The sequence below is a fragment of the Apodemus sylvaticus genome, chromosome 10, assembly GCF_947179515.1.
Source record: "Apodemus sylvaticus chromosome 10, mApoSyl1.1, whole genome shotgun sequence".
NCBI lineage: Eukaryota > Metazoa > Chordata > Mammalia > Rodentia > Muridae > Apodemus > Apodemus sylvaticus.
The window spans coordinates 106039306-106066754 of NC_067481.1; the positions used below are offsets into that span (position 1 = coordinate 106039306).

Here is a 27449-nt window from a genome sequence, read left to right on the forward strand (position 1 = left end):
ATTCTTTTGAGATAATATATTGTGTAGTCCAGGCAGGTATTGAATTTAGTATGTAGCCCAGGATAGCCTTTATCCTCTGATTCCCCTTGCCTCTGCTTCCCAAGTGTGGGGGTGCATGCCTGGCCCTCGGGATTCTCCTGCAGTTTGTATGTTATACAAATGAAATCATAGCACTTTTGTTTTCGTTACCTCAGTATAATGTCCTCAGGGTCCAGCCACGGAGCAGCCTGACCCGTAGTTTATCCTTACTGTGGCCAAGTGGTTGTGTTGCACGGGTATTGCTCCCCTTGTCTTCGTGCAGCTGCTGGGCTTTGGGGGGTTTGCACTTGGTTCTTAGACAGATGCTGCTGTGGAGCTCACATCCAGTCTTGTGTGAATCTCCACTTTCCATTCTTCTTGGGTAATGAGGGGGAGAGCGGCCTTGCATTGTATGGAAACAGCTGAGGAGTCTAATCTGCTCTTCTGTCCCAGGGCCCCATGGTAGCCCGAGTTGGCGTGGGTGTGAAGAGACACTTGTTTGTGGTTTTGATTTGCATTTCCGAATGCCTAGACTTTCTCAGCACAGCCTCTTGTGCCCATGTCTTCTCTGGAGAAATGGCTGTTTCTGTCCATGGAAGTTCTCATTTGAATAGTTTTGTCTGTGTACATGTGCACCATGTGTGTGCCTGGGTATGTCAGATCAGAAGTGGGGTCTAATTTCTTGGAGCTAGAGTTATAACCAGTTTTGAGCTGCCATGTAGGTACTGGGGATTGAACCCAGCTCCTCTAGAGGCTCAGCCAGTGCTCTTAACCACTGAGCCATCTCTCCAGCCCTCAGTCAGTACTCTTAACCTCTGAGCCGTCACTACCGTCAGCCCACTTTTCTTTCTTTCTTGTTTTTTTTAAATTCATGGGTGAGGCTTTCTTTCTTTCTTTTTTTTTTAAAGATTTATTTATTTATTTATTGTATATAAGTACACTGTAGTGGTCCTCAGACACCAGAAGAGGGCATCAGATCCCATTACAGATGGTTGTGAGCCATCATGTGGTTGCTGGGAATTGAATTCAGGACCTTTAGAAGAGCAGTCAGTGCTCTTAACCCCTGAGCCATCTCTCCAGCCCCGTCAGCCCACTTTTCAATTGAACTATTTGTCTCTTAATGTTGACCTGCCAGGATTCTATGTAATTTCCAGATATAATTACTTTATTGATATGCTTACAACGTTTCCCTGCCGTTCTATGAATTGTCTTCTTACTTTCTTTTATTGAAATAGGGTCTTATGTTGCTCAGGCTGGCTATGAACTTGCTGTGTAGCTGAAGCAGGCCTGGAATTTCTGTTCTTCCTGTCTCCATCTCTTATGAGATATAGAATTGCAGCTGTGAGCCTCCATGCTGAGCACAGCTTACTCTATCTATCTATCTATCTATCTATCTATCTATCTATCTATCTCTATCTTTTTTATTATTATTATTATTATTATTATTATTATTATTATTATTTTGGTTTTTTCAAGACAGGGTTTCTCTGTATAGTCCTGGCTGTCCTGGAACTCACTCTGTAGACCAGGCTGGCCTTGAACTCAGAAATCCGCCTGCCTCTGCCTCCCAAGTGCTGGGATTAAAGGCGTGTACCACCACCACCACCACCACCACCACCACCACCACCCCCCCCCCCCTGGCTCCTATCTATCTATCTATCTATCTATCTATCTATCTATCTATCTATCTACATATCATCCTTTGAGGTATAATGTCTTTGTGTATTTGTGTATATGGAGGTCAGAGTTCAACTTCTGCCTTTCTCAGTCCCTTTCTTCCTTTTATTTTGAGACCAGATCTCGTACTGAACCTGATGTTCTCCAGTTAAGCTAGACTGGCCGTCAAGCCTCAGGCATCTACCTGTCTGCCTCCTCAACACCAGTATTATAAGTGTCATGGCACTCACGGAGGTCAGCCTCATCAGTGCTGGGACCAAAGACTTGTGCCACCACATGTGGCTAGTTTTATTTATTTAAAAATGTGCATCCTCTGGATTAAATTCAGTTTCTCATGCTTGCACTTTACTGAGTGAGACATGCTTACAGTGTCTTTAAAAAAATGGTTTGTGTTTGTGTGTGTGAGTGTGAGTATGTGTATGAGTGTATAAGAAAGTGTGTGTGTGTGTGTGTGTGTGTGTGTGTGTTGTGTATACAGGTGCCATGGTACACATGCGAAAGTCAGAGGACAACTTTGTGGAATCGGTTTTTTTTTCCATTTACCTTTATGTTGGTTCTGGAGATCAAACCCAGTTTTTCAGACTTGCACAGCAAACACCTTTACTCCCTGAGCCACTCTGCCTGCCCCACAGTGTCTTTTTTTTGGAAGACAGTGTCATGCTGTGTAACTAAGGCTGACCTCAAAGTCCAGATCTTCCTACAGTTAGAGCCTTCTGTCTCAAACTTGCCAGGGAGGCCTGCTCAGAGTTCCCTCCTGTAAGCTCTTTGCAGTTGTCTTTGAAGGACAGGTGCCCCTTTGTCCTGTGGAATTTTTTTTTTTTTTTGCAGGATTTTTCTGATCGTTTCCTTTTGGTGTGGCTTAACATGGTTTTCAGTTTCTTGTCCATCCTGTAAATTAGCCATTAGACTCTGCTCTATTCTTGCATGTAAAGTGTTTGAATAGAAACAGAAGAAAGATGGTTCAAGGCAGAGAACATTATGTGCAAGTATCCAGGAAGTATAATGCACACACTAGGTAATATACACGCTAGATAGATTATGCACACACTAGATAATAGTTTATTACCAGTCCAAAAACAATGAAGATACCCATTGGTGCGTAATGTGTAAACACCATGTGGTATGACCTCACATAGAAAACCTCAGCATTCTTAAAAAGAGCATAGACTTCTTCACAAGTCACCGTGTATACTAGTTGAAATGTCAGTGTTCTGCTAGAACAGTATGATGCTGAGGATGCTGTGGCTCGACTGGTTTAGTGTGTATAGCATGAGACCCTGAGTTCCATCTCTACCTCTACGTAAGCCGGACTTGGTTCTGCACAAGTATAGTCCCAGCACTCAGGAGGTGGAGGCCGAAGGATCAGGAGTTCAAGGAAATCTGTGGCTACATACAGAGTTGGAAGACAATCTAGGTTACATGAGGCTCTGTTTTAAAAAGAAAAAGCAAAAAACTATGCAGGCTATACAATTATATGTAAAATATATGCTTCAGTGCAACTCACCATACATCCAGCACAGCCATTGTAGATTCACATTTGCCTGTAGAAATAAACAAAATGCCAGGTGAAAGATACCAGGAGGAAAAGACCCACTCTCGGGTGTCTCTTAGGGAGGGAGTGGTCAGATGGTTTTCTGGAGAACTCAGTAGGCAGAAGCCCTCCACTGCTGGCTTCTAGAAGCTAAAGGATTCTGACTTCTAGACTGCATGTTTGCTCTCCATGGGAGAGCAGAGGTCATTATTGTTCTCAAGCACTATCCTTTGTCCGGGTGCACGAGTGCCTTTCTCCAACAATAGCTCTCAGGAACCCTAGTGTTAGGAAAACGCTGGAATCCCAGTTCAAAGGGTGGGAAGGTCAGGGCCCAAGAAGTCACTGAACCTCATAGAGCAGTTTGCCCGAGAGATCACCGCTGCTCCTTATGTGTGTACATCTTGGCAGTTTCTTATTTTTCTGGAAAGTTGAAGGTCACAGGTGTCTCCTTGGTTGTTGGCTGAGCCCTGTCCAGAAGTGATTTGTTCTTGGAATGAGCTGAAACAGTGACTGGAAAAAGAATGTTTGTGGTTTCATTCAGAGGCTATTAATATCTTTCCTCTTCATGACGTCACAGGGATGGTGAATTATGGGAGAATGTTAGCACTCCAATGTCAGAAGTGTGTAACACCTCTGCAGTCCGTGGTCTGGAGTAGTGCTGATGACCACCCCTGCTGCTGCATGCCTCGTTTCTGAACGCCTGATGAGAGCCAAGTTGTTAGCACTCTAGAAATTTGGGGCTAAAGCTGGGCCTGGTGGCACACAGTGTAATCCCAGCAGTTGGGCAGCAGAGGCAGATGAAGCTCTCTGAGTTGAGGCTAGCCTGGTCTATGTATCAAGTTTCAGGCTAGTGCTACATAGTGAGAGAGAGAGAGAATGCCTAAAGGATTGTAAAAATGAAGACATTGGAAGGAAGGATGGAGGGCAGTGCTGTGGCTCAGTGTGTAGCGTGCTTGCCTAGCTTGCCTGAGGCTCTGGTTCCACTGATAGCATGGCATAAGCCACGAGTGGGGTGCACACCTGTAACCCCAGCACTCAGAGTGCAATACAGGAGGATCAAAAGGTCAAGGTAAGCCTGGAATAAACGAGACACACCCATTAAAAACAAAGGGAAAAAGAAATCAGATTGAGGAAACCCTTGATACCAGCCCAGGTCATTTTATCATTACCATAGAATTTAGTTTTACTTTCATCTCTAATGTTTCCAGATAAAACGTTGCTCCATGGACTGGACACTGGACAGGTTTATGGGCCGGCCGCACAGTCCTGCAGCAATCCGTTTTGCATGTCGCACACATTTAACTATGGATTGCATTGAGGCTTAGCCCTCTCCTCCTCCTTTCCTTTTCTTCTACTTTCGTGTTGTAAATAGTGGTGCGCAGGACAGGGAAACGGTCTTTTTTGTTTGTTTGTTTTTGTTTTTGTATTTTGAGACAGGGACAGGGTTTCTCTGTGTAGCCCTGGCTGACCTGGAACTCATTCTGTAGACCAGGCTGGCCTCAAGCTGTCTTAGGGTTTTATTATTATGAAGAGACAGCATGACCACAGCAACTCTTGTAAAGGATCACGTTTAACTGGGACTGGCTTACAGCTGGGAGGTTTAGTCCCTTACCCTCCTGGCAGGAAGCAAGGCAGCATGCAGGCCGGCACAAAGCTGGAGAGGTGGCGGAGAACTCTATGGATTCCCAGGCTGCACGGACAGAGTCTGCCACACTGGGTGTACCTTGAGCATAAATGACCTCAAAGCCCATGTCCACAGTGACACACCTACTCCAACAAGGTCTCCCCTCCTAGTGGTGCCATCCCGTTGTTCAAGCATGTGAACATATGAGTCTGTGGGGGCCATACCTATTCAGACCACCCCGGTGGCCTTCCTGTCTGCCTTATGTCTCTGACGTGATTTCCCAGAGCTGGCACTGATTGCTTCTGTGCCCAAGCAGTTGTACTAGTATGAAATGCTGCAGGGGGGGGTGAGGCCCAGTGGCAGTAGTGGCAGGCCATTCAAAACACTCCTTGGATAGCAACGTGGTCTGTCCCTTTTCCCTCAGCAAAGGGCTGTAGAGCGTTGGTGCCCGTTGAAATGGTGTCAGCTTAGGGGAAAAGACTGTGCTGGCTCTTGGTGGAATGTGGCAGAAGTTGTTAAGGTGAGGTCTGCAACATGGGACTATGTAGAGTTGTGTAATCAAAAGATTTAGGGCTATTTTTTTTCTGGCATCGGGCTTATCTGGATCCAGGTTCTTAGGGAGTCAGCAGGACAATGCTTCTGTCCAGCTCTCCTTTCGGAGGTAAGAGGACTACCAGTAGCTCTTGGCTGCCATCCTGTCAAAGTGACGCCAAGTCAGGAGTACTCCAGGGGAAGGCAGTGTTGGCTGACTGTGGAGCCATCCTGTGGCCCATCCTGTGAATCTGGTGGGCCAGATCTGTATCCTGCACTTAGCCTAGAGCTGTGTGTGTAGTCTGCCTTGGTAGACTGTCTGTGTGGAGGAAATACAAGTGTGTGGCATCAGCAAGACTTTGTGTGTGTGTGTGTGTGTGTGTGTGTGTGAGAGAGAGAGAGAGAGAGAGAGAGATGTCTGAGTAGACACCTTAATGGGACAAAATTTGCCTACATTTTACTCCAGAGAATCTGGAAGGGCTGAAAGATGCCGTTCACTCAGGTAGGAGAAGCTGTGTTTGGGCGAGAGATTGGGCAGTGTGAAGCCTGTGGAGGTGAGGTCCTTTCCTTGGCTCTGTCTGGCCCAGGTGTTTCTTCTGCCAGCTCCCCTGCCTGCCCGCCTAGGAGGGAACCTTTTTTCACTTTTGAGATTTATTTTATGTATGTGGAGTTTTTGTTTGGTTTTGGTGCTTTTATGTCTGCATCAGATGATTAAAGAGGCCAGAAGATCATCTAGATCTAGAACTAGAGTTACAGGTGGTTGTGAGTTGCTGTGTGGGTGCTGGGAATCAATCCTGGGTCCTCTGGAAGAGCAGTGCCCTTAGCCTCTGAACCAGCTCTCCAGCCCATTTATCTTTCTTTTCTGAAACAGTCTCAAGTGGCTTAGGCTGGTCTTGACCTTGTTATGAAGCTGAGATGGCCCTTGAATTCCTGATCTTCCTGCTCTAATTCCTAGAGCTGGGATTTCAGGTTGCACCTACAGTGTGGTACACACATGATGGTGATTGAGCTCAGAGTTTCCTGTGCGGAAGACATTCCCAGGTCCTCCATTACATTTTCTCTGCCTGTGTCTATATAGCTGAGATTCTGCCTTTTCTTCCCTCATCTCTTTTATTTTTATTTTTTAAAGCAAACAGTCCAAGTGACTGTGATGGCTTGAATAAAAATGGTCCCTACAGGCTCATATATTTGAAACTTAGTTACCACTGAGTTTGATGGATATGGAGGCTTTGTTGGAGCAAGTGTGTCACTGGCAGAGGCTTCGAAAGCCTGTTCCATTCCCCCCCCCCCCCCCCCCAGGGCTCAGGATGTAGCTCTGAGCTATTCCTCCCAGGCCATGCCTGACCACACTCCCTGCCGTGATAGTAATGGACTAAAAGTGTAAACAAGCCTTCAAGTAAATGCTTTGCTTTGTAAGAGTTGCCTTGGTCGAGGTGATCTCTTCACAGCAATAGAACAATGACTGAAACAGAAGTGTCTAATGGATTGGGGTATTGCTGTGACAGGCCTGACCATGCTGCTTGTTGGTGGAAGGTGGACTTTGCACTAGAAAAGCAGTTGAGTACTTTAAATGGACCTTACTGGGCCATCCTAGTAGGAGCATGCTAGTAGGAGACAGCAGTGCTGAGAGATCCAGCTTCAGAAGTTTCAGAGGGGACAGATGTTAGTATGTGATCTAGATGTGTGTGTGTATGTGTGTGTGTGTGTGTGTGATATTTTTTTTCCCCCCCAAGACAGGGTTTCTCTGTGTAGCTCTGGCTGTCCTGGAACTCACTCTGTAGACCAGGCTGGCCTCGAACTCAGAAATCCGCCTGCCTCTGCCTCCCAGAGTGCTGGGATTACAAGCGTGCGCCACCACCGCCCGGCGTGTGTGTGTGTGTGTGTGTGTGTGTGTGTGTGTGATATTGATATTTTGGTAAAGAATATGTTTGCTTTTTGCCCTTGTCCTAAAAATCTGCCTGAGGCTAAATTAAAGAGTTTTGGATTTATGGTATTGTCAGAAATGTCAAGACAGACTAGTATTAGTGGTCATTAGGACTTTCTCTCTTAGGCAGATCTGTAACAAAAAGGAGCAAAGAGAGTGTCTAAGGTTTGTTGTTTTTTGTGTTTTCTTTTTGTTGCTGTTTGTACAGTTTGTGGAGAAAAGGAATACTAGAAAGAATAAGGGGGTTAAGTCCAGGGCTCAAGGAGATAAAAGGTTGAAAAAGCCCCAATGCTAAATGAAATAAAGGGAGTGTTGACCTCAGGGCAAGACCCCACCCAACATAGCTTTACTTCTTAGTCATTCGACTGTTGTGCCTTTGACTCTTGGGATTGTCCTGAGCACTTCAAGCTCTTCAGCTGCAGGCTCAGTCTCCACTTACTTGTACTTGGGATGAAGAGGAAGAGGAGAGAGGGAGGGGACAGGGTTTTTCTTTGTAGCTGTAGCTGGTTTAGGACTCATTGTGTAGCTCAGGCTGACTCCAAATTCATGGCAATCCTTCTGGGATAGTTTACGGATTCAAATGTGCACCACCAAGCCCAGAACCTCTAATTCATGATGACAAAAATACAAGAATAAGGAACAAGAGCCAGCTATGGTGGTGTATGCCTTTAATCGCAGCACAGGGAAAGCAGAGGCAGGGGTAATCTCTGTGAGTTTGAGGCCAGCCTGGTCTACAGAGTGAGTTTCAGGTTAGCCAGTACCCCTGTGTCCAAAACAAGCAAACAAGTCAACAAAAGTGTCCAGGGGCCTGGGCATGCGTTTCACTGGACAGTACTGACCTAGCATGCAGGAGACACATCAAGCCTGCTATCCTAGCATGCTACAGGTACAGTGGAGACCAAGATCATCCTCTGCCCAGCCAGCTCCTGACCTACCTGGGCTAGATGAGACCACACCTCTAGAAAGAAGATTCCACCCCCTCCTGCTTTCCCTTGCGAGGGGAATTGGCCTTGGGTGTGAGGCATTACTGATGTCTACACAGTAAGGCCCCTCAATAGTTCCTGAACCCTCATACTTTAGCACTGTGTGCTTTTCCATAAGGACCCTGACCACCAGAGAGGCAGGTGCTCTCCCTAGGAAACCAGATGTGTTTAAGAGGGACTTGAGGGTACAGCTTACAGCACCTTCCTTGGGAACAATCCTCCTGTAGTAGTTTGATTGCATTGAAATCCCTTTGGCAGGCCTTCCCATAAAATATTTATCAGTATGATGCAGAGTTAGCTATTACTTTATGTTGAGCAACCAGCACCATTATAATGTGTGGCCAGCATGTCTGTTCTGTTCTAAAAAATGTGTTTATCACCTAAAGGAAACCCTGCATCCACAGAGACGTTGTTCCTAATCTCTGAAATCAGCCCTGGTTTATTTGCCTGCTCCTTCCCAGTTTGAGGAAGATAGCTCAAGCCCTCACTTTCTCATTCTTGTCACCAAGGTGGCAGTAGGACATGGTTTGAACTATCAGGAGTCTAAACAGGACATTAAACCTTACTTCTAACAGGACAGGGACAAGGAGAAGCCACAAGGTGCTATTTGAATTGGGTTGTGGCATTTCACATGAATATGTGACATGGTGTGTGGAGCTTTAGGGGCATTCTCTGGGGTGCCGGTGAAGGAACCCAGGAAAAGCGTTCCATCACTGAGCCAAGTCTCTTCATTTTGACAGTGATCTATCTATCAGCAGCTGCTGGCTGATGTTGTCCCTGGAGATGGCAGGAAGACCAGGGTTCACCTCTGGGGTGTAACTGAGCAATGGCTCAGGTTTGCAGTGGGCTGTTGTTACAGGTGTGTCATAGATGGATGTGGTGCCAATGTAAATGTCTTCTTCCTCAGCCTCAGTTCTGTCTCTTGAGTGAGCTCTTTCCTCTTCTTGGTCAAGGGTGGTGTAGACTAGTCATTTATTGTGGCCTACAGTTGGGACTTAACTCAGTACTCTTCCTGTGTGGTTGTGATCTGGGAGCTGGAGGGCTTTTCTGGGCTCTGGTGTGTGTGTGTATGTGTGTGTGTGTGTACACTCTGTATTCTCTGGTTTGTCACTGTAGAAGGTGAGGAAACACCTTGTGTTTCTGCCTGCCAGTCTGTGCAGGCAGACTGTTTGGATACTGTAAGGCTAGTGCTCACAATATCATGCAGGAACCAGTGTCCAGAGAGGGGAAGCGACTGCCCTGTCACATGGCCAGCAAATAGCCCAGCTACGATGAGGACTTGTCTTGTGACTTCCCTGCTGAATGCTACATTCTTCTCAGCCAGGGGCCTATCTCTACTTCCTGCTGCTGCTATGTGGCATTGGAGTCACCTGTTTGTCCTGTGTCCTGAAGACTCTCTTCTCATAACTTTTCAGTTATAAGATGGCCACAGGTGCCCTGCTGAGGTCAAGATAGTCTAACTGGGATTCATGCCTGGGGAGACCACAGGCAGGGAGCAAGTCCCTAAACTGAGACCTGCTCAGTCTCAGAGTGTGTTTTCACAGGGCGCATGAGGACCTGAGTTCCGGGACCTAGCACCATGTGAAAAAGCGAGGCATGGTGGAGTATACTCATAATCTAAGCACAGGGGAGGCAGCAGTAGGTGGAGCCCTGGCGCTCATGGGGTGGCCGACCAAACCCAACACTAAGGCCTATGGTCCAGTGAGAGACCCTGTTCAAAACAACAGACAGACTCAAATAGATGGCTCCTGAGGAATGACACCTAGGTTGACCTTTGGTGCCCAAATGCATATGCACACACACGTGTACTTGAACACGCACAAGCATACATACACAAGTGCACACAGTTAAGACACTTTTCTCCCTTTCTTTTTATTTGTTTTTAGTCTCATAAATTTTTGTTATGAGAAAAGCACAGTAGCAGCATTTTTAGGGCGAGCTGTCATTTCTAGTTGTTGATGTCTAGTGTGAGGAGTAGAGCTTGGACGAAGGAAGGAAGAGAGCTGTTCTTTCCTTCCTTGCGGTGTTGGGAGGGAGGGGCAGAAAGCAACCCTTCTGTTGAGTAAAGAGAGCTGTGGAGAAGCACATCTGTGAAGCATGTGCTGGGGCATCTGCACGGCCATGACCTGCGCTTCCAGATGCTCTCTTGCCTGGTGAGGATGTGGTGTAGGCTTGACCTTATCAAAGGCTCTTCCAGAAGAAGGACTTGTTTCCTTGAGTGCCTCTGCTTCACCTCCAGGCCTGGAGGCAGGCAGCCGTCTTGATGTGCTGAGTCCAGCACAGGCGTTGGGGAAGGGGGCAATGCTGTCCATCCAAATCACACTTGCACCAGTCAGTGTCCAGGTTAAAGCAGAATCTTAGCCTGGAGCCTGCTGCGAAGGACCCTCTGTGGCCAGTCTGTCTGATGATCCTCCTGTCCACCCTCACCCGTCAGCTTCCAGGGCTGTCTTCCGGTCTTTCCTGCCCTGCCTGCCCCTTGCCCTCTAGTCCTGGAAGACAGAAGCCGAGCTTGTCTTGCCCCAGCCTCTCTCCTAGCTGCTTGCTCTGCCTGGAATGGACCCTTCCATGTGTTTCCATGGCTGCTCCCTCCCTCCCTCCCTCCCTCCCTCCCTCCCTCCCTCCCTCTCTCCCTCCCTCCCTCCCTCTCTCCCTCCCTCTCTCCCTCCCTTCCTCCCTCCCTCTCTCCCTCCCTTCCTTCTTTTTTCCTTCCTTCCTTCCTTCCTTCCTTCCTTCCTTCCTTCCTTCCTTCCTTCCTTCCTTCCTTCCTTCCTTCCTTTCTTTCTTTTTCTTTTTTTGGTTTTTCAAGACAGGGTTTCTCTGGAATTCCCTCTGTAGACCAGACTGGCCTCAAACTCAGAAATCCGAGTGTCTGTGCCTCCCAAGTACTGGGATTAAAGGCATGTGCCACCACTGCCTGGCTGCTGCTTTTTTTTTTTTTTAATAAATGGCTCTGCTCACATGTGTGCAGAGACCCCCTACACTGTGCTGACCTCTGTGGCTTCTGTTTTTCTTCATTGTTTCTTCCTGTCTCTGTCACTCTCAGTGTGCTCATGCACTGATTCTTCCTAATACATGTTAGCTCCGTGAGAAGGTGACTCTACACCATTCCATGTTCATGTCTCTCACACACTTCCTGCTGAGCAGTTCCATCCGTGCTCAGTGCGACTGCTTTGTGGCTGGGGCATTGTTATCCATAGTCTTAACTTTGTTGATAGGTGCCACCCTGCCTCTTGTGGGCATCTATACCATCTGTTAGTGGTTTGTCTGTTGCTGAATGTCCTTTTCCCCAGACCTTTTAATAAAAATTCTGGGTGTATTTTGTTCTTGTGGGAATTATTTGGGAATTCATTTGACTGCAAAAAAATAGCTCAAGCACCTATGTAGGTTTGGGCAAACGTGGCTTTTGACTGGTGAGGATTATTTGTAGTATTGGCTTAGCAACTCAGCACACCCAGGAGGGCACCTTTGTGATTCTCTTGGCATTTCCTCCAGGCATGCGGTTTAATGGGTAAAGGACTGCTCTTCTTCGTCCAAATGCTTAAGACTCAGGTGTGAGGGTGGAGGAAGGCTCGAGGCCGTTCCTACCATTTTACAAGGTGCAACTTAACAGAAGCCTCCAAGCACATTCCTGCCTGATTCTCATTGGCCAAGCTATTGGTGCATGTTCATGTTTGAGATGGTCTCAGGTAATCCAGACTGACCTCCAACTCTGTGTGTAGCTGAGGCTGATCTTGAACTCCCATCATTCTGTTCCCACCTTTCAAGTCTGGGATTACAGGTGTGCCCACCATTCTGGTTCATGCATACTAGGCAAGCATACCAACCGGGCCACATCCCTAGACATCACTGACCAACTGTGTAAGGTCAGCCGTGGCTGCTGAAGAGGGGCAGCTAGGTAGGGAAAGGAACTAAAACTGTCTAAGCCTGGAACTCAGAAATCCGCCTGTCTCTGTCTCCCAAGTGCTGGGATTAAAGGCGTGCGCCACCACTGCCTGGCTCCAGGACACATTTAATAATGTGTGAAGCCAACTCAGCTTTGTGTGTGTCACTAACAGCACCCCGTGAGTAAAGGCCAGGGACACTTGAGTTTCCTGCAGTCCCAGTAGTGTCACAGCCGAGTAATCGGGACCATTCAGGACACGACAATTAAGTCTGGGGAAAGTGCTTTCTGAGATGGAGTGCGTTGCAATGATAATCATTGCTGTAGATTGTTGGTGCCTGGTTTGGCTACTAATTTTGTTAAAGATAAACAGACTGATCATGTTTATGGATAGCCATACACTATCATGTCAGATGTCAGAAACTTTTTTTTTTTTTTGAAATTAAAGATAGGGTCTTTCTATATAGTCTGGATATCCTGGAACTTGCTAGCTTTGTAGACCAGGCTAGCCTCGAACTCACAGAGATCTGCCTGCATCTATTTCTAATACATTTGTGGTTGTCTTTACTCTGCAACACTGTCTTTCCTTAAAATGTGATATTCGCACATATTCTTCCGAGAAAAAAACTGTACAGTGCATTCTCTGTGGAAGATACACGCTTAGACATACACGCAACACAAAAGCACATAGAATCACAACGTGTTGTTTAGGAAAAACAAGATAATTTCGCAAAATGATGATCTACCTTGTGAGTGCTGGAATTAAAGACACGTGCCACCATGCTCAGCATCTCATGCCAGAAAGTCTTAATCAGAGTCTAATTGTCAAATAGAAGTAATTAAGCCCCATTTATTCTAGGGTCGCAGAATGATGACAGAAGGCAGTTCCTGCTGGAGCGGCTGCTGGACGCAGTGAAGCAGGTAAGGACGCACACCACAGCCTTTGTGCGAGTGTCCAAAGCCAGCACAGACGTCAGCTCTTCCCTCTCATGCACACAGGCTTATTTTGTGTTTGGGAATGGTTTGTGTGTTTGCTTGTTTCAAGGCTGAGTATCAGCACCAGGTTGCGGAGGCTGGCTTTGAGCTCTTGTCTCAGCCTCGCATCCTGGGATTACAGGTGTGTACCACCACCATGGCCAGCTGTAGTGGAGAAGGAATGACAGAGCAGGGGAGGCAGAGAGAGTGGTGATGGAGGAAGTCGCTGGTGTGGGGTTCCAGAATTTTCAGGGGACTCCATCCTTCAGCATTGACAGGCTTCACTGCAGAGTGTGGTTCCCAGCAGGCTTGTTTTAGGGCAGCTCTTCAGAGGTGCTGGCTTGGACTTGGGACCCTAAAAGTGTGAACACAAGACCCGAGGCCTAAGCCACACCCAGGGGCCTCGGTTGCCAGCAGCTGTGCTGACTTCCAGCTGGGCTGCCGGACTGTTGGTGCTGGCCTGCCTGATCCTGTAGTGCTCGCTGTCATCACGGTCCACCTTGTGCCTGGCTCTGTGAGTGCTTTCAGTGATGTCTTTCAGCACTGCATGGAGGAGCTCCTGCGATTGTTCTCACTGGAGAGATTAGGGCACTGAAACTCCAAGATCAGCAGCTCACTTAGGCCGTCACGGTCAGTAAGTGAGAGAGCTAGCTCCAAACCTCAGATTTGAAGTGCCCCCTTTTAGGAAGAGAATATTGACATCTATTTCTCTGTCATTATAAGAAGGGAACTAGTCTAATAGCTATGGGGGAAATGTTGAAGTGGGCTCAGAGAATCTAGTGCCTGCACAAAACTTGAGGAGCCTGATGTGGTGGATGGGTCCGGGCAGTTCTTTTCAGCTGCCAGCCTTCTGAGCGCCACTTTGCTGGGTAGATTCTAAACTCGATGTGGGTTAGAGTCATCTGGGAAGAGGAACCTCCATAGAAAAAGATGTCTCCTTCAAATTAACTGTAGGCAAGTCTGTAGGGCGTTTTCTTTATTAATCATTGGTGTGGGAGGACCCAGCTCGCAGTGGGCAGTGCCACCCTTGAGCAGGTGGTCCTGGTGCCATAAGAAAGCAGCTTCAGCCAGTCCTCGAGTCCCCCATGGCTTCTGCTTCAGTTCCTCTGACGTCCCTCTACGAGGCACTGTGATATGGAAGCTGAGATGAGGTAAACCCTTCTCCCCTCAGCTGCTTTTGGTCAAGGTGTGTATAGGCCTGAGGCAGTCCTCTTCTTCCCTGGTCTGGCTTTTCCTCTGCACAGGGATGCTGGGTGAACTGCACTTGTGTCACGGATAGTTTGGTCTGTGTTTAATCTGGAAAATGAAAGAAGGGGCAGGACAGGGAAGTGGTTCAAACAGCTTCCAGGTAGCACTTGGACACAAACGGGGGCTTCTGCTCAGAGCCGCTGAGTTATTTTGATGAATTGAACTGTTGCATTTATCTTAAATAACAGCCATCTTTACTGATATTTGTTGATATACCTATCATTTACCAGTAATTAAAAAGTACACAGGGACACAGAGTGAGGCTAAGAGTAAACAACAATGGAAGAGGTGGTGGGTGATGGTGAAGGCTGGGGGGCGGGGGAACGGGGGATGCCAGGCTTTGTGGCTAAGGTGGTCAGGTCGGCTCTATAGATCTGCTTTTGAAAAGGTGGCTTTTTGGTTCCCTCAGCCTGGCAGAACCACTCAGCACCGAGTGGCTGGTCTGAAGGCCACCTAGGCAGTTGTCCTTTGACATGGCTTACCTACATCTAGGCTCTGTCAAGATCATCAGCGCAGAGGCATAGAGGTTCTCGGCGCCATCAGCGAGGGCGCTGTGATATTTAGCTGCTGTTGTTGCACACCTGACCCTCGTCCACTCACTTCTCCCAGTCAAGAGGGAGACCAAGGCTTCCTTATAGAGGAGCCTGGCGCTGCCATGCTGGCTTCCGACCTCTGAAGCAGCAGCGTCTGGGCCACTCTGACGCTCCCAAGGCCCTTCTGGCCCCTGTCTCTGTTGTATGTACCTCAGGCTCTGTAATGTCTGCCATTTCAGCCATCCATCGGCCCACCTCAGCAGTCTCTTTCTCCACAGTGCCAGATCCGCTTTGGAGGGAGAAAGGAGATTGCCTCAGACTCGGACAGCAGGTGAGTATGTCACTCCTTTGTCCTCCTCCTCCTCCTCTTTCTTAAATCTTTATTTAGTTGTCCTTTTGAGACATGGTTTATTATGTAGCCCATGCTATTTTTTTTTAAAGTTTAGTATAGTGTGTATGAGTGCTCACAGGCCACAGTCCATGTGAAAATCAGAGGACAGCTCTCAGGAGACGGTTCTCAGGTGCACAGGCCTAAGTGCCTGTACCTGCACACCCATCTCACCCTTCCCCTACTGTTACTGGATTCGACCTCCTCTGACTTAGCTTTCCCAGCCCTGGGTCTGCAGACATGTGTCACCATGCCTAGCATATAGGTTGTTTTCTAAACCTCTTCACCATTAAGGAAAAGGTGCCAAGAAATGGAGGCTGCTGTGCATGCCTCTGCAGCCAGGAGTGGGCTGCTGTCTATGCCTCTGCAGCCAGGAGGGGCTGCTGTACATGCCTCTGCAGCCAGGAGGGGGCTGCTGTGCGTGCCTCTGCAGCCAGGAGGGGCTGCTGTGCGTGCCTCTGCAGCCAGGAGGGGGCTGCTGTGCGTGCCTCTGCAGCCAGGAGGGGGCTGCTGTGCGTGCCTCTGCAGCCAGGAGGGGGCTGCTGTGCGTGCCTCTGCAGCCAGGAGGGGGCTGCTGTGCGTGCCTCTGCAGCCAGGAGGGGGCTGCTGTGCGTGCCTCTGCAGCCAGGAGGGGGCTGCTGTGCGTGCCTCTGCAGCCAGGAGGGGGCTGCTGTCTATGCCTCTGCAGCCAGGAGGGGGCTGCTGTGCGTGCCTCTGCAGCCAGGAGGGGCTGCTGTCTATGCCTCTGCAGCCAGGAGGGGCTGCTGTCCATGCCTCTGCAGCCAGGAGGGGGCTGCTGTGCATGCCTCTGCAGCCAGGAGGGGCTGCTGTCCATGCCTCTGCAGCCAGGAGGGGGCTGCTGTGCGTGCCTCTGCAGCCAGGAGGGGTCTGCTGTGCATGCCTCTGCAGCCAGGAGGGGGCTGCTGTGCGTGCCTCTGCAGCCAGGAGGGGGCTGCTGTGCGTGCCTCTGCAGCCAGGAGGGGGCTGCTGTGCTTGCCTCTGCAGCCAGGAGGGGCGGTGCAGCTTCCATTGTGGGTGGAGCCACCGCCAGCGACGTGCTTCTAATTCCTAGCTTCTCCTTCTAGAAATCTGTTCTACTTGAAGTACCTTTCTATGTAAAGTTATGTCCATGATGATTTACAGTTGGGAAAACTCAGAAACCTAAATATTCAGTGATTAGAAAATAGATGGTCAGGTATAGTGCATCTATAAGATGGAGTGATACTCAAGCCAGGCTGGATGGCTCAGCTCTGTAAGCTCAGCTACTTAGGAGGATCATGAATGCATGGGCTGTATGGCTATGTTGTGAGTTCAAGGCCAGCATAGGCAGCTTAGCCCCCGTCACACAAACCAAACCACCAAACCACCACCAAAAAATAGCCTGATGTTAGAACACATTTCTAGTCTACATGAGACCTTGTGTTCAATTCCTAACCCCACAAGTATAGCAAAGAAGCGAAAAATGATCTTCATAGAATTTAAGTAGGAAGTGCATGTTCTTAGTTAGGGTTTTCCTGCAGTGAACAGACACCATAACCAAGGCAAGTCTTATAAGGACAACATTTAATTGAGGCTGGTTTACAGGTTCAGAGGCTCAGTCCATTATCATCAAGGTGGGGGCATGGCAGCATCTAGGCAGGCATGGTGCAGGAGGAGCTGAGAGTTCTACGTCTTCATCTGAAGGCTGCTAGTGGAAGACTTCTAGGCATCTAAGGTGAGGGTCTGAAGCCCACGCCCACAGTGACACACCCACTCCAACATCATGCCTCTTAATAGTGCCACTCCCTGAGCCAAGCATATACAAACCATCACAGCACGCATATGTAGTAATTTAAAAATTCTGCATGTAGGGCCCATGAGATGGCTCAGCAGGTAAAGGTTCCTGCCGCACAGCAGATGACAGACACATCCTAAGGACCCACGGGTGGAAGGAGAGAATCAGCTGGTTGTGCTCTGACTGACACACACCATGGCATGTGTGCACCTACAGACACACAGACACATATGCACATAGTCAGTTTAATAGAATTTATGTTTGTAGTAACCATATCTATGCCACAGCAGCAGCGAGAGCAAGCTGTAAAAGTATCCGAGCACACATGGTGCTGAGCAGCAGTTACAGCAAGGCTCGCTCTCTCCACCCTGCCGCCAAGATCGGAACAGAAGTGTCTCTCAGGATAATGACAGGATTTTAATGTTTCCTGATATTTGTTCAATATATTAATATATTTAATACTTGTTCAATATATTTTGCCACGTGTCCCTTTAATGGTGAGAGAAAGCCCTTAAGCTTATCCGCGACACTTGTGGCCTGGGAAGGGCTAACATATTGTCCACATTTCTCATGTTGGTTAGTTGCCTGCTCTTGGCCCAGCTGAGGTCACAGGTGTCCAGTCTTCCTAGAATTGCTCTGTGATGTCCTGTGCCCTGTGGCCCGGGGAGAGGCCATGGGCACTCTTCCTCAGCCTCTCCTGGTTGAATGTCTAGTCCCTGCCCTGCGAGCCTGGTCTCCCCTTCCCCATCTTTCTTCTGTGAGACTTTACCAGCACGAGCAGTGCCCAGAGCCTGGTGCAGGTGGAGTGCCGCCTCCTCTCTCCCTCCCTAGGTTCCCCTCTGCTACACTGAACGTCTAACATCAGTGTATCTCCGTGTTTTCTTGAGTCTCTTACCTGTCTTCTTTCATCACACTGCCAGCTCTGAGCCCACAGGGATATTTGGCTGTATTGATTGTTGATATATCTGCACAGCCTGATGCTGTCATGATCCCTTCTTACCTCTCATGCTGTCTTCCTGGGCCCTGGAATACCTTGTCCTCACCTCACTCACCCATGGGATCTGTCCAGAAATGTTTGAGTAACCCATCCCCACAGCTGAGCTCAGCAGATTTCTTCATGCACAGCCATAGCACCTAAGGTGTATCTCAAGGAATGTGTGTCCTGTCATCCTGTAGTGGGTGGTCAGTGTCCATGACATCTCCAAGCCTGTGAGCTTTGAGGGTGGAAGGGTTGCTTCGTATTTATTTAGTGTGTGTAGTATGTGTGCACTGAAATTTGAAGACCATTTGTAGGAGTCAGTCTTCTTCCACGGTGGGATCTGGGAATTGAACTCATGTCGTCAGACTTGGTAGCAAGCATCTTTACTTGCTAAGCTATCTTTCAGCCCTTGTTTTTATTTATGTATTTTAAATTTTTGAAAATTAATTTATTTAGATTTATTTACTATATGTGAATGTTTTACTTTCATGTATACACGCATATCATGTGTGTGTGTGTGCCTGTTGTTCTGAGGTCAGAAGAGAGTTGAACTAGACTTAAGGCTGATTATGAGCCGTGTGTTGGTGCTGGGAACTGAATCCTCTCCTCTGTAAGAAAAGCAAGTATTCTGACTTGCCCCAGCTCCTGGCGAGCCCTTGTTTTCCTTTTATGATAAGATCTTGCAATGCAGCTCAGTCTGGCCTTGAACTTGTGAACTTTCTGTGTTCACCTGCCCCCTGTTGCACAGGCCTTGGGGCCTGCCAGACTGTGGGATGTGGATGTATGCTTTGGCATTGTACTGTTGCATAGTGTTAACTGATGCTTTCCTTTAAGGTTTGGAACTTAGGGTCTCCCTGTATCAGAAGGGCCTGAAGGCTTGTAAATTCATGATGGTGATTTCAGATTCCCACCTTGGTGTACAGACAGATTGAGCAGAGCGTGTTCGCTTGGAGAGCTCTTGCTTGGCTGAGCTCTGTCTCCTCCTGTCCCATTCTCCCAGTGCTGGGCTCACAGGATGATCATGGAAGCTGTAGTTTCAGTAAGCATCACCTTAAAAGTTTAAAATAACAGGAGAGCTGATGTGCTGATTCCAGCATGTGATCCCAGCGTGTGGGAGGTGGAGGCAGGAGGATTATCAGTTTAAGTTATTTTGCCTAGATTGCAAGTTCAAAACCAGTTTGGGCTACATGAGGCCCAGTCTCAAAAAACAAATAGACTAAAGAAACCAGTTAGAAACTGGTGAGTTTTGTGAACTTGAAGCTTCTGTCTAGTGGTTGTTCTGAGTCCTGGCCCAGTATGCAGTTAATTAATAAGTGCTTACCCCGCCCTGACCAGGGTGGCCTGTCTGTGTGATGTGTGCATGTGGTGTGCACACGTATGTGTATTTATTTTCTTCATCTTTGAGTACAATGTCCATTTGTAGGAGGTGATTGAGGACATTTTCTGAGAGGCATCTGAATACGTCAGATGGATGTGTGCCTATGTAACAGCTGCACCTTTTCTTATGTGAAATCTTAAATCTTTGCTGTCGGGAAGGCTCATTAGGGGAAGGCTCTTGCTGTGGCCCATTATGACCTGGATTTGACACCAGGAATCCACATGGTGAAAAGAAAGAAAGAACAAACTCTCATAATTGTCCTTTGATCTATATACATGCTCACCACGGCAATGTGTGTCTGCCTACACACACACACATACACACACACACACACACACACACACACACTCTGAAAAACAAAAAGTTGACTTCTTCTGTTCTAGCTGTTCCTTGTGGCTAGGTGTGGAGAATACTGGTCATCATGGGCTGTTGCTTGGCTGCTGTGTTGTTACTGTATCTTTAGGACAACCTAAATGCAATAGCATCTTGCCTTTTCTGATGATAAAACAGACCCAGAGAGGGAAAATAACAGTGCCCCAGGCAGTGTGTGTCAGTGTTTCAGTTCCTGTGACAGACTTTCCAAGAGAGAGATTCTAAAAGGAGACAACACTTTGACTCATGGCTTTAGAGGTACCAGTTCCCAGTGGCTGACTGTATCTGGGGCATGGCGGTACAAGCTGCTCACTCCTGAGCTGGGAAGCAGAAAGGGCTCCTGAGAAGGGACAAGGGACGGGGCGTGTCCTTCAAAGACTGCCCCAGTGACCTACATTCTCCAACTAGGCCCTGCTGCTGCCTAAGGTTTCTGTGACCTCCCAGTAGTGCTACCCAATTACATATCCATTAGTGGATCAATGCTTTGACAAGGTCACAACCCTTTTGATCCATTCATTTCCCAGAAGTCCTAGGGTATCTGCTGCCATGGGGATCAGGCATGAGAGTACTTCATGTCTAAACATGACACTTAGACATCATGGGTGTGTTAGGATTAGAGTTGGACCCAGGGTCTTGAGCTCTTCTGTATCTGCCAGCTCTCCATCTGTGATTTCAACTGCAGACACAAATATTAGAAAGGCAGGGGATACAGCTCAGTGGTAGAATATGTGCTTAGTTGTGTCAGGAACATAAGAGTTCTATGCCAAGCAACGCATCTGTACTGAACATGTCCAACCCTCCCTAGGCATACTCAGTAACAACTGTTTGACAGCATTTACATTAAGTGGGTATTATAAACAATTCAGAGAAGATTCGAAGTTCATGTGAAGAGGTGCAAAGATGTCACACAGACACTACACCAGCCTGTATGAGGGCCTTGAGTGCCATGCATTGCTACAACCACAGGGTCCTGGGAATGGCCCCTCACAAATACTGAGAGGTGACGATGTAGTATTGTCTCTCTGTAGCTGCTTGCAGGTCTCCACTGCCCGATGCCTTTTTGAGCTTTAATTCACAAAACATATCATTTCCTTTTTTCCCTTTGTAGCCAGATTCTCGGCATACTTGCTGGAAATGGAACATTGTCCGTCTTTCTCTGGAGGTCCTCCTTAACTGTCCAGTACCAAACATGCCGACTTTATTAGACCCCAACTCAGAGGGCTTGCCACCTCCTCTCCATCCTCCTCATCCCCTTCTTCCTGACATCTGCCAAGAGGTACAGTTAATGAAGCCATCTGAGGCTTCAAAACAGCCGAGTAGTTGACAGTGGGCTTTACTTCAGAACTCTGTCCAAATGTGGATTCTCTGCCACCTGTCTGCTCCCCTGTCACACCCCCAGCATCCTCCACCTGTCTGCTGTCCTGTCACACCCCCAGCATCCTCCACCTGTCTGCTGTCCCCTGTCACACCCCCAGCATCCTCCACCTGTCTGCTGTCCTGTCACACCCCCAGCATTCCCCACCTGTCTGCTGTCCTGTCTCACTCCCCAGCATCCTCCACCTGTCTGCTGTCCCCTGTCACACCCCCAGCATCCTCCACCTGTCTGCTCCCCTGTCACACCCCCAGCATTCCCCATCTGTCTGCTCTCCCCTGTCTCACTCCCCAGCATCCTCCACAGTCAGGGAACTCAACTAGATCAGTGGCAGTTCTCTGCTCTGTCCAGTGTATTTGGTCTGGGACTCCAGCCTATGAGACTGTGCACTTCAGGGTGGCCATTCCCTCCTAAATGACTGCTTGGGACACCTTCACAGGTACATTGAGGGGTGTGTTTCCATACTGACTGTAGATCTAGCTATGTTGACAGTGGGGTTAACCAGGAGTGGTATAGCTGGACTGTAGTAAGCTCTTAATTCCCTGCCTGAGGGTGTGTTGGCACTCAAGGTCCAGTTAGGAATCATGCCCCTTCTCTGTGCCCCCGGCGTCTGGCTTATCCAGCCTGAGCATTTCCTGGGCCTTGCTTATTGTGAGGAGGTGCCCAATGGGAAGATGTTCATTTCAGAGCACCCCCAGAGAACCCTTCCCCTTCGGGAATACAGGCTGTGGTTGCCCATTTGCCATTCAGCTTATGACAGCTGTCCATCACATATTGATGTAGAAAGTGGACCTCAGAGTGGTTGTACCAATTTGCAGCCCCACCAGCAATGGAAGAGTATTCCTCTTTCTCCACACCCTCTCCAACACCTGCTGTCTCCTGAATTTTTAATCTTAGCCATTCTGACTGGTGTAAGGTGAAATCTCAGGGTTGTTTTGATTTGCATTTCCCTAATGACTAATGAAGTTGAGCATTTTTTTTTTTTTTTTTAATTTTAAAAGAATCTTTAAATTTAATGGGGTTCCATACAAACATAAACCACAGTGTTATTAAAACATTATTTTAAAATATTTCATTGCTCAAGGGTCTTCCCCATTTTCTTTTCTATTAGCTTCAGAGTGTCTGGCTTTATGTGGAGGTCCTTGATCCATTTGGAGTTGAGCTTAGTACAAGGAGACAAGGATGGATCAATTCGCATTCTCCTGCATGCTGACCTCCACTGCTGGTGGGGTTGCAAATTGATACAACCACTCTGGAAATCAGTCTGGCGGTTCCTCCGAAAACTGGGCACCTCACTTCCAGAGGATCCTGCTATACCACTCCTGGGCATATACCCAGAGGAGTCCCCAGCATGTAATAAGGATACATGTTCCACTATGTTCATAGCAGCCCTATTTATAATTGCCAGAAGCTGGAAAGTACCCAGGTATCCCTCAACAGAAGAGTGGATGCAAAAAATGTGGTATATCTACACAGTGAAGTACTATTCAGCCATTAGAAACAATCAATTCATGAAATTCTTAGGCAAATGGATGGAGCTGGAGAACATCATACTAAGTGAGGTAACCCAGACTCAAAAGATGAATCACGGTATGCACTCACTAATAAGTGGATATTAACCTAGAAAACTGGAATACCCAAAACATAATCCACACATCAAATGAGGTACAAGAAGAAAGGAGGAGTGGCCCCTGGTTCTGGAAAGACTCAGTGAAGCAGTATTCGGCAAAACCAGAACAGGGAAGTGGGAAGGGGTGGGTGGGAGGACAGGGGAAGAGAAGAGGGCTTACGGGACTTTCGGGGAGTGGGGGGCTAGAAAAGGGGAAATCATTTGAAATGTAAATAAATTATATCGAATAAAAAAAAAAAAAGAAAGTGGACCTCAAATAGACAGAAGGACAGAAACCAATTGTGAGCTTTGAAGATGTTTGCTTTGGCTCTCAGAAATGATGGCTGTTGGAAGACTTCTTTCCAAGTGACTCCAGGCACTTTTCTGTGTGTGTGTGTGTGTGTGTGTGTGTGTGTTTTAATGGAAAAACAGGTGATCACTGCCGCTTCTTTCTCTAGTACTGGGTAAAGAACTCGGGGTTCCACATATGCCAGCAAGTACTCTACCTCCAAGTTATCCCCAGCCCTAACTCGGCTTCTAGCTTAGGTCTCTTCCCACATTAGTCTTCTCCAGGGCTTTAAGAGCCGGAGTCTTCTAGGGGACAGTAGAGGATTAGAAGAAACTTGGAATTTTAATTTTCTAATTTAATCTATTCTTTGACGGTTTTATAAAAGTATGAAATGGATTTCTTTCTTTTTTTTTTTTTTTTTTTTTGAGACAGGGCTTCTCTGTATAGCCTTGGCTGTCCTGGAACTCACTTTGTAGACCAGGCTGGCCTGGAACTCAGAAATCTGCTTGCCTCTGCCCCCAAGTGCTGGGATTAAAGGTGTGCGCCACCACTGCCTGGCTTTGAAATGGATTTCTTCTCTCCCTTCTTTCTTCCCTCTGTCCTTGCACTCCTCCTCCTCTCCCTCCTCCTCCCTCCCCTTTCCTCCTTCCCTCTCAGAGTCCTCTTCGTTCTGTTTTTTTTGTTTGTTTGTTTTGAGACAAGGTCAAGTTCTGGTTGGCCTAGGATTCTCTATATAGAGCAGGCTGTCCTTGAACTCACAGAAATCCATCTAACTTTGCCACAGAATGCTGCAATTGAAGGCGTACACCACGCACCTGGCTATTGTGTATCTTAAATTTTTAAAGTTTATTTTTCTCTTATGTGTATGGCTGTTTTGCCTGCATGTATGTCTATGCACTATGTGTATACCTGGTGTCTGCAGAGGCTGAAAGGGTGCCAAATCCCCTGGGACTGGAGTTTCAGGTGATTGTGAGTCACTATGTGCGTGCTTGAAATAAACTTAGGTCCTCTGGAAGAGGAGTCAGTGCTTGTCACTGCTAAGCCATCTCTCCAGCCCAGATAAGACGTGAAGAAGGCCAAGTACCGCCTCCATGTGACTGGCCCACCCTCTGATGTCCCAGGTTATTACTTACTAAGATCTGTATTCTCTGAATTCTCTGCTGCTGCCTCGGACCCGCTGGGCCTCTAGCAGCTGCTCCCTCTACTTCCACATTGTGACCGTGTTCCCTGCCCACACCTTCTCAGCATAAAGTCCCTCCTCTGTCTCCCTGGCCAGCCATCTTTACCAATCAGAACCAACTGGGGGTGGGACCCTGCCAACAAGTCTTTGGGGAACCTATTAGAACGAGAATCCAAGCAGCTACAGCTGGTGACCAGAGTTAAAACCCTGAGACCCACATAGCAGAGAATCAACTCGCACGATTTGTTCTCTGTCCTCTATGCATGTGTATGCATATACACACAATAAATAAATGTGATAAATAAAACAAACTTCCAGGCAAGACTGAGGAGTTCAGCTCTGCCTGAAGCATGAGTCCAGCTGGGTTGGGTGACCGCATTTGGAATCTTTGTTAGGACAGATGCTATGGGGTGAGTTTGTTCCCTCAGAGTTCATGTACTGGGGACCCTAATTCCTCAGTGAGAGTGTGTGGGGAGGTGGCTAGGCTGTGCGGGTGGAGCTGTCGGCCTCAGCCGAGGAATGTGTCTGCTGTGGGTTTCGGTCCTTTCTATAGGTGGCACACGCCTCCTGCCTTTCTTACTCTCTTCCTCAAGCTGAGGCAGCAGGAGGTCCTGACCTTGTTCTTGGATTTTCACCTTCTAGAACCATAAGGCAAAAATAAACTCTTTTCCTTTGTAAATCACCCAGTCTCATAGCAACAGAAGATGAACAGACAGTGCTGTGTCTGCCAGAGATCTTCAGGAGTAATTAGTAACATGACCTAGGGGATGTTTTGACTAATGAGAATTTGAGGCCAGGACCAGAAGGAGGCAGGTCTTTTTCCAATCCAGAGGCTGGCACACCAGGAATGGCTCCCTAGTAGGGATGGCCTGGATGGCAGAGTAACCGCCAGCTGTTCACTCAGGGATCTCCGCTCCCTGCTGGGTGCGGGCTGGAGGGCCTGGCCGAGGAGCTCCAAGACCCTGTTGGCTTTGCCTATGTGTTGGGATGACAGTCCATTTGATGGCACTATGCAGTCTGACAATGATGGTGGCAAAATTATTAGTTTCGCCTTAGGCCAGTGGTTTTCAACCTGAGATTCAAGATGTGTTTGGTGGGGGTGGAGGTAAGGGTGGGGGTAGGGCTCAATGACCCTTTTGTAGGGGTCACCTGAGACCATTGGAAAACAGATATTTACATTACAATTCATAATAGTAGCAAGTTTACAGTTGTGCTGTAACAATGAGCATAACTTCCTGGTAAGGGGTCACCACAACTGGAGAACTGTATTGAAGGCTTGCAGCACTAAGAAGGTGGAGAACTACTACTGCCTTAGGCTGTAGCAGGAAGGAGGAGGGATGGTTGCTTTGCCACAGACATGAAGGCTTCATCATGACCAAGATCAGTCTGGAGACTTGGCTAGTGGAGGGGAGAGTGGAGCCAGGCCTGGTTCCCAGCGTGGTTCTCCGGTGGGACACACATCTTCCCTCTCTAACTTCTCTGTGCTCCCCAAGTGAGAGGTTAGTGCCGCTGTGCTGCAGGCGTCCAGTGCTGCTAGGTTCCTTTCAGGTCCTTCCCAGGCTCAGTAGTGTTGGGGGGAAGACTTGGCTTGGTATGAAGTGGAACTAAATGAAATGGCAAATATTTGATCATTTCTGACCTACAAAAATGTTAGCTTGTTCAGAAGATTTCAGAATAAAATGTTTCTTATAGCTCAATCTTTAAATGGTGCAGGTTTCAGTCGTCCGGCCCTGGCAGAGTCAGAATGGAATCCTTAAATCACTTACATTTATGCATGGTCTGTAATCTGTCACATGGAGCTAGTCACAGCAGCAGTTCGTCAAACCGAAGAGAAAAATGCCAGTGAGTCCTCAGGTGCAACAGAAGCCGAGATGCTGGGCGGGACTTCCTGTGGCTCTGGAGCGCTCTGAGTTTGGAGTTGACTCAACACCCAGTGTTTACCAGTGGATCTGCATGTGTGGTAGGGACAGACAGAGGCAGAGGGGGTGGAGCTATCTGAGGGTTTGGTCTTCTGAGGCTGCCACAGCAAGATCCAGAGGGTCTCCATGCCAGCGGGAACAGCATTCGGAAGTGTAGCTAAGGCTTGCCTTTCCCTTCAGACAGGTCCTGTCCGAGAATGGAGCAGCAGCCACTGCTGGACTTCCTGTCCCAGCAGCTTCTCAGCCCTGTCTGTCGCTGCTGTTGGTTCATCTTTGTTTCCCCTAAGAATAGATGTGTTCTGTGGCTTTAAAAATGTCTCTCGTGTCCAGTCTGCCAGTCACACTGGTGGTGCGAGGCTTTAGTAGCTCAGACTAGTTTGCCTTCTTCTCCTCCTCCTGCTGGCTGGGAGCTCAGAGGCTGGGCCCATGGCTGTCCCCTGTGGACAGCAGAACACAGCTGGGAGCTTTCCCTTCAGATTGAGAAATGAGGAGTGCAGGGCACTAAAGAGCACGGTGTGGACTGCGGTGTGGACTGCGGTGTGGACTGCGGACCTGACCCAGCATTGCCCAGTCCACACCATACTCTAAGTTTGGGCGGCTGCTGATTTGCCTGTTTCCTCGTCTGGGGATAATACAGTAGTTAGGTGGGGACTGTGTGCATGCGGGATGTTCTCTCTACCTGTTGAGGAACTGAAAATAGCCGAAACAAAAAAAAACAAAAAGCACTTTGCGGGAGGCGGAAAAACAAAGCAGATGTTGTTCTCTGTGGTTTTTTTCTTTTTTAAAAAAGATTTATTTTTTTCTGTATGAGATTTTATTTATTGTTTGCATGCATGTCTCTGCTGTGTGTGTGTGTATGTATGTTGTGTGTGTGTGTGTTGCACAAGGAGAAAATGAGAGGGAGTCGCCCCCCCTGAAACTGGATTTATGGGCAGTTGTGAGCTGCCTTATGGGTGCTTGGTAATCAAACTAGGGTCCTCTGCCAGAACAAGGCCTTTTAATTGCTGAGCCATCTTCTCTCAAGCCTCTTTGTTATCTGTCTGTCTGTCTGTCTGTCTACCTATCTTCCTTCCTTCCTTCCTTCCTTCCTTCCTTCCTTCCTTCCTTCTTCCTCCCCCTTTCTTTCTTTCTTTCTTTCTTTCTTTCTTTCTTTCTTTCTTTCTTTCTTTCTTTCTTTCTTTCTTTCTTTCTTTCTTTCTTTCTTCCTTCCTTCCTTCCTTCTTCCTCCCCCTTCTTTCTTTCTTTCTTTCTTTCTTTCTTTCTTT

General features: G+C 47.9%; 1 protein-coding gene across 3 annotated transcripts in view; it reads left to right on the forward strand.

The window, feature by feature from the left end:
* Snx29 (sorting nexin 29) overlaps positions 1 to 27449 on the forward strand; it is a 397982-nt gene that overhangs the window by 3758 nt on the left and 366775 nt on the right. For all 3 annotated transcript variants that reach the window (XM_052197693.1, XM_052197692.1, XM_052197691.1), the window contains exons 2-3: positions 13028 to 13089; positions 15203 to 15255. In XM_052197693.1, the coding sequence (XP_052053653.1) occupies positions 13028 to 13089; positions 15203 to 15255 (115 nt within the window). The remainder of the gene's footprint in view (positions 1 to 13027; positions 13090 to 15202; positions 15256 to 27449) is intronic.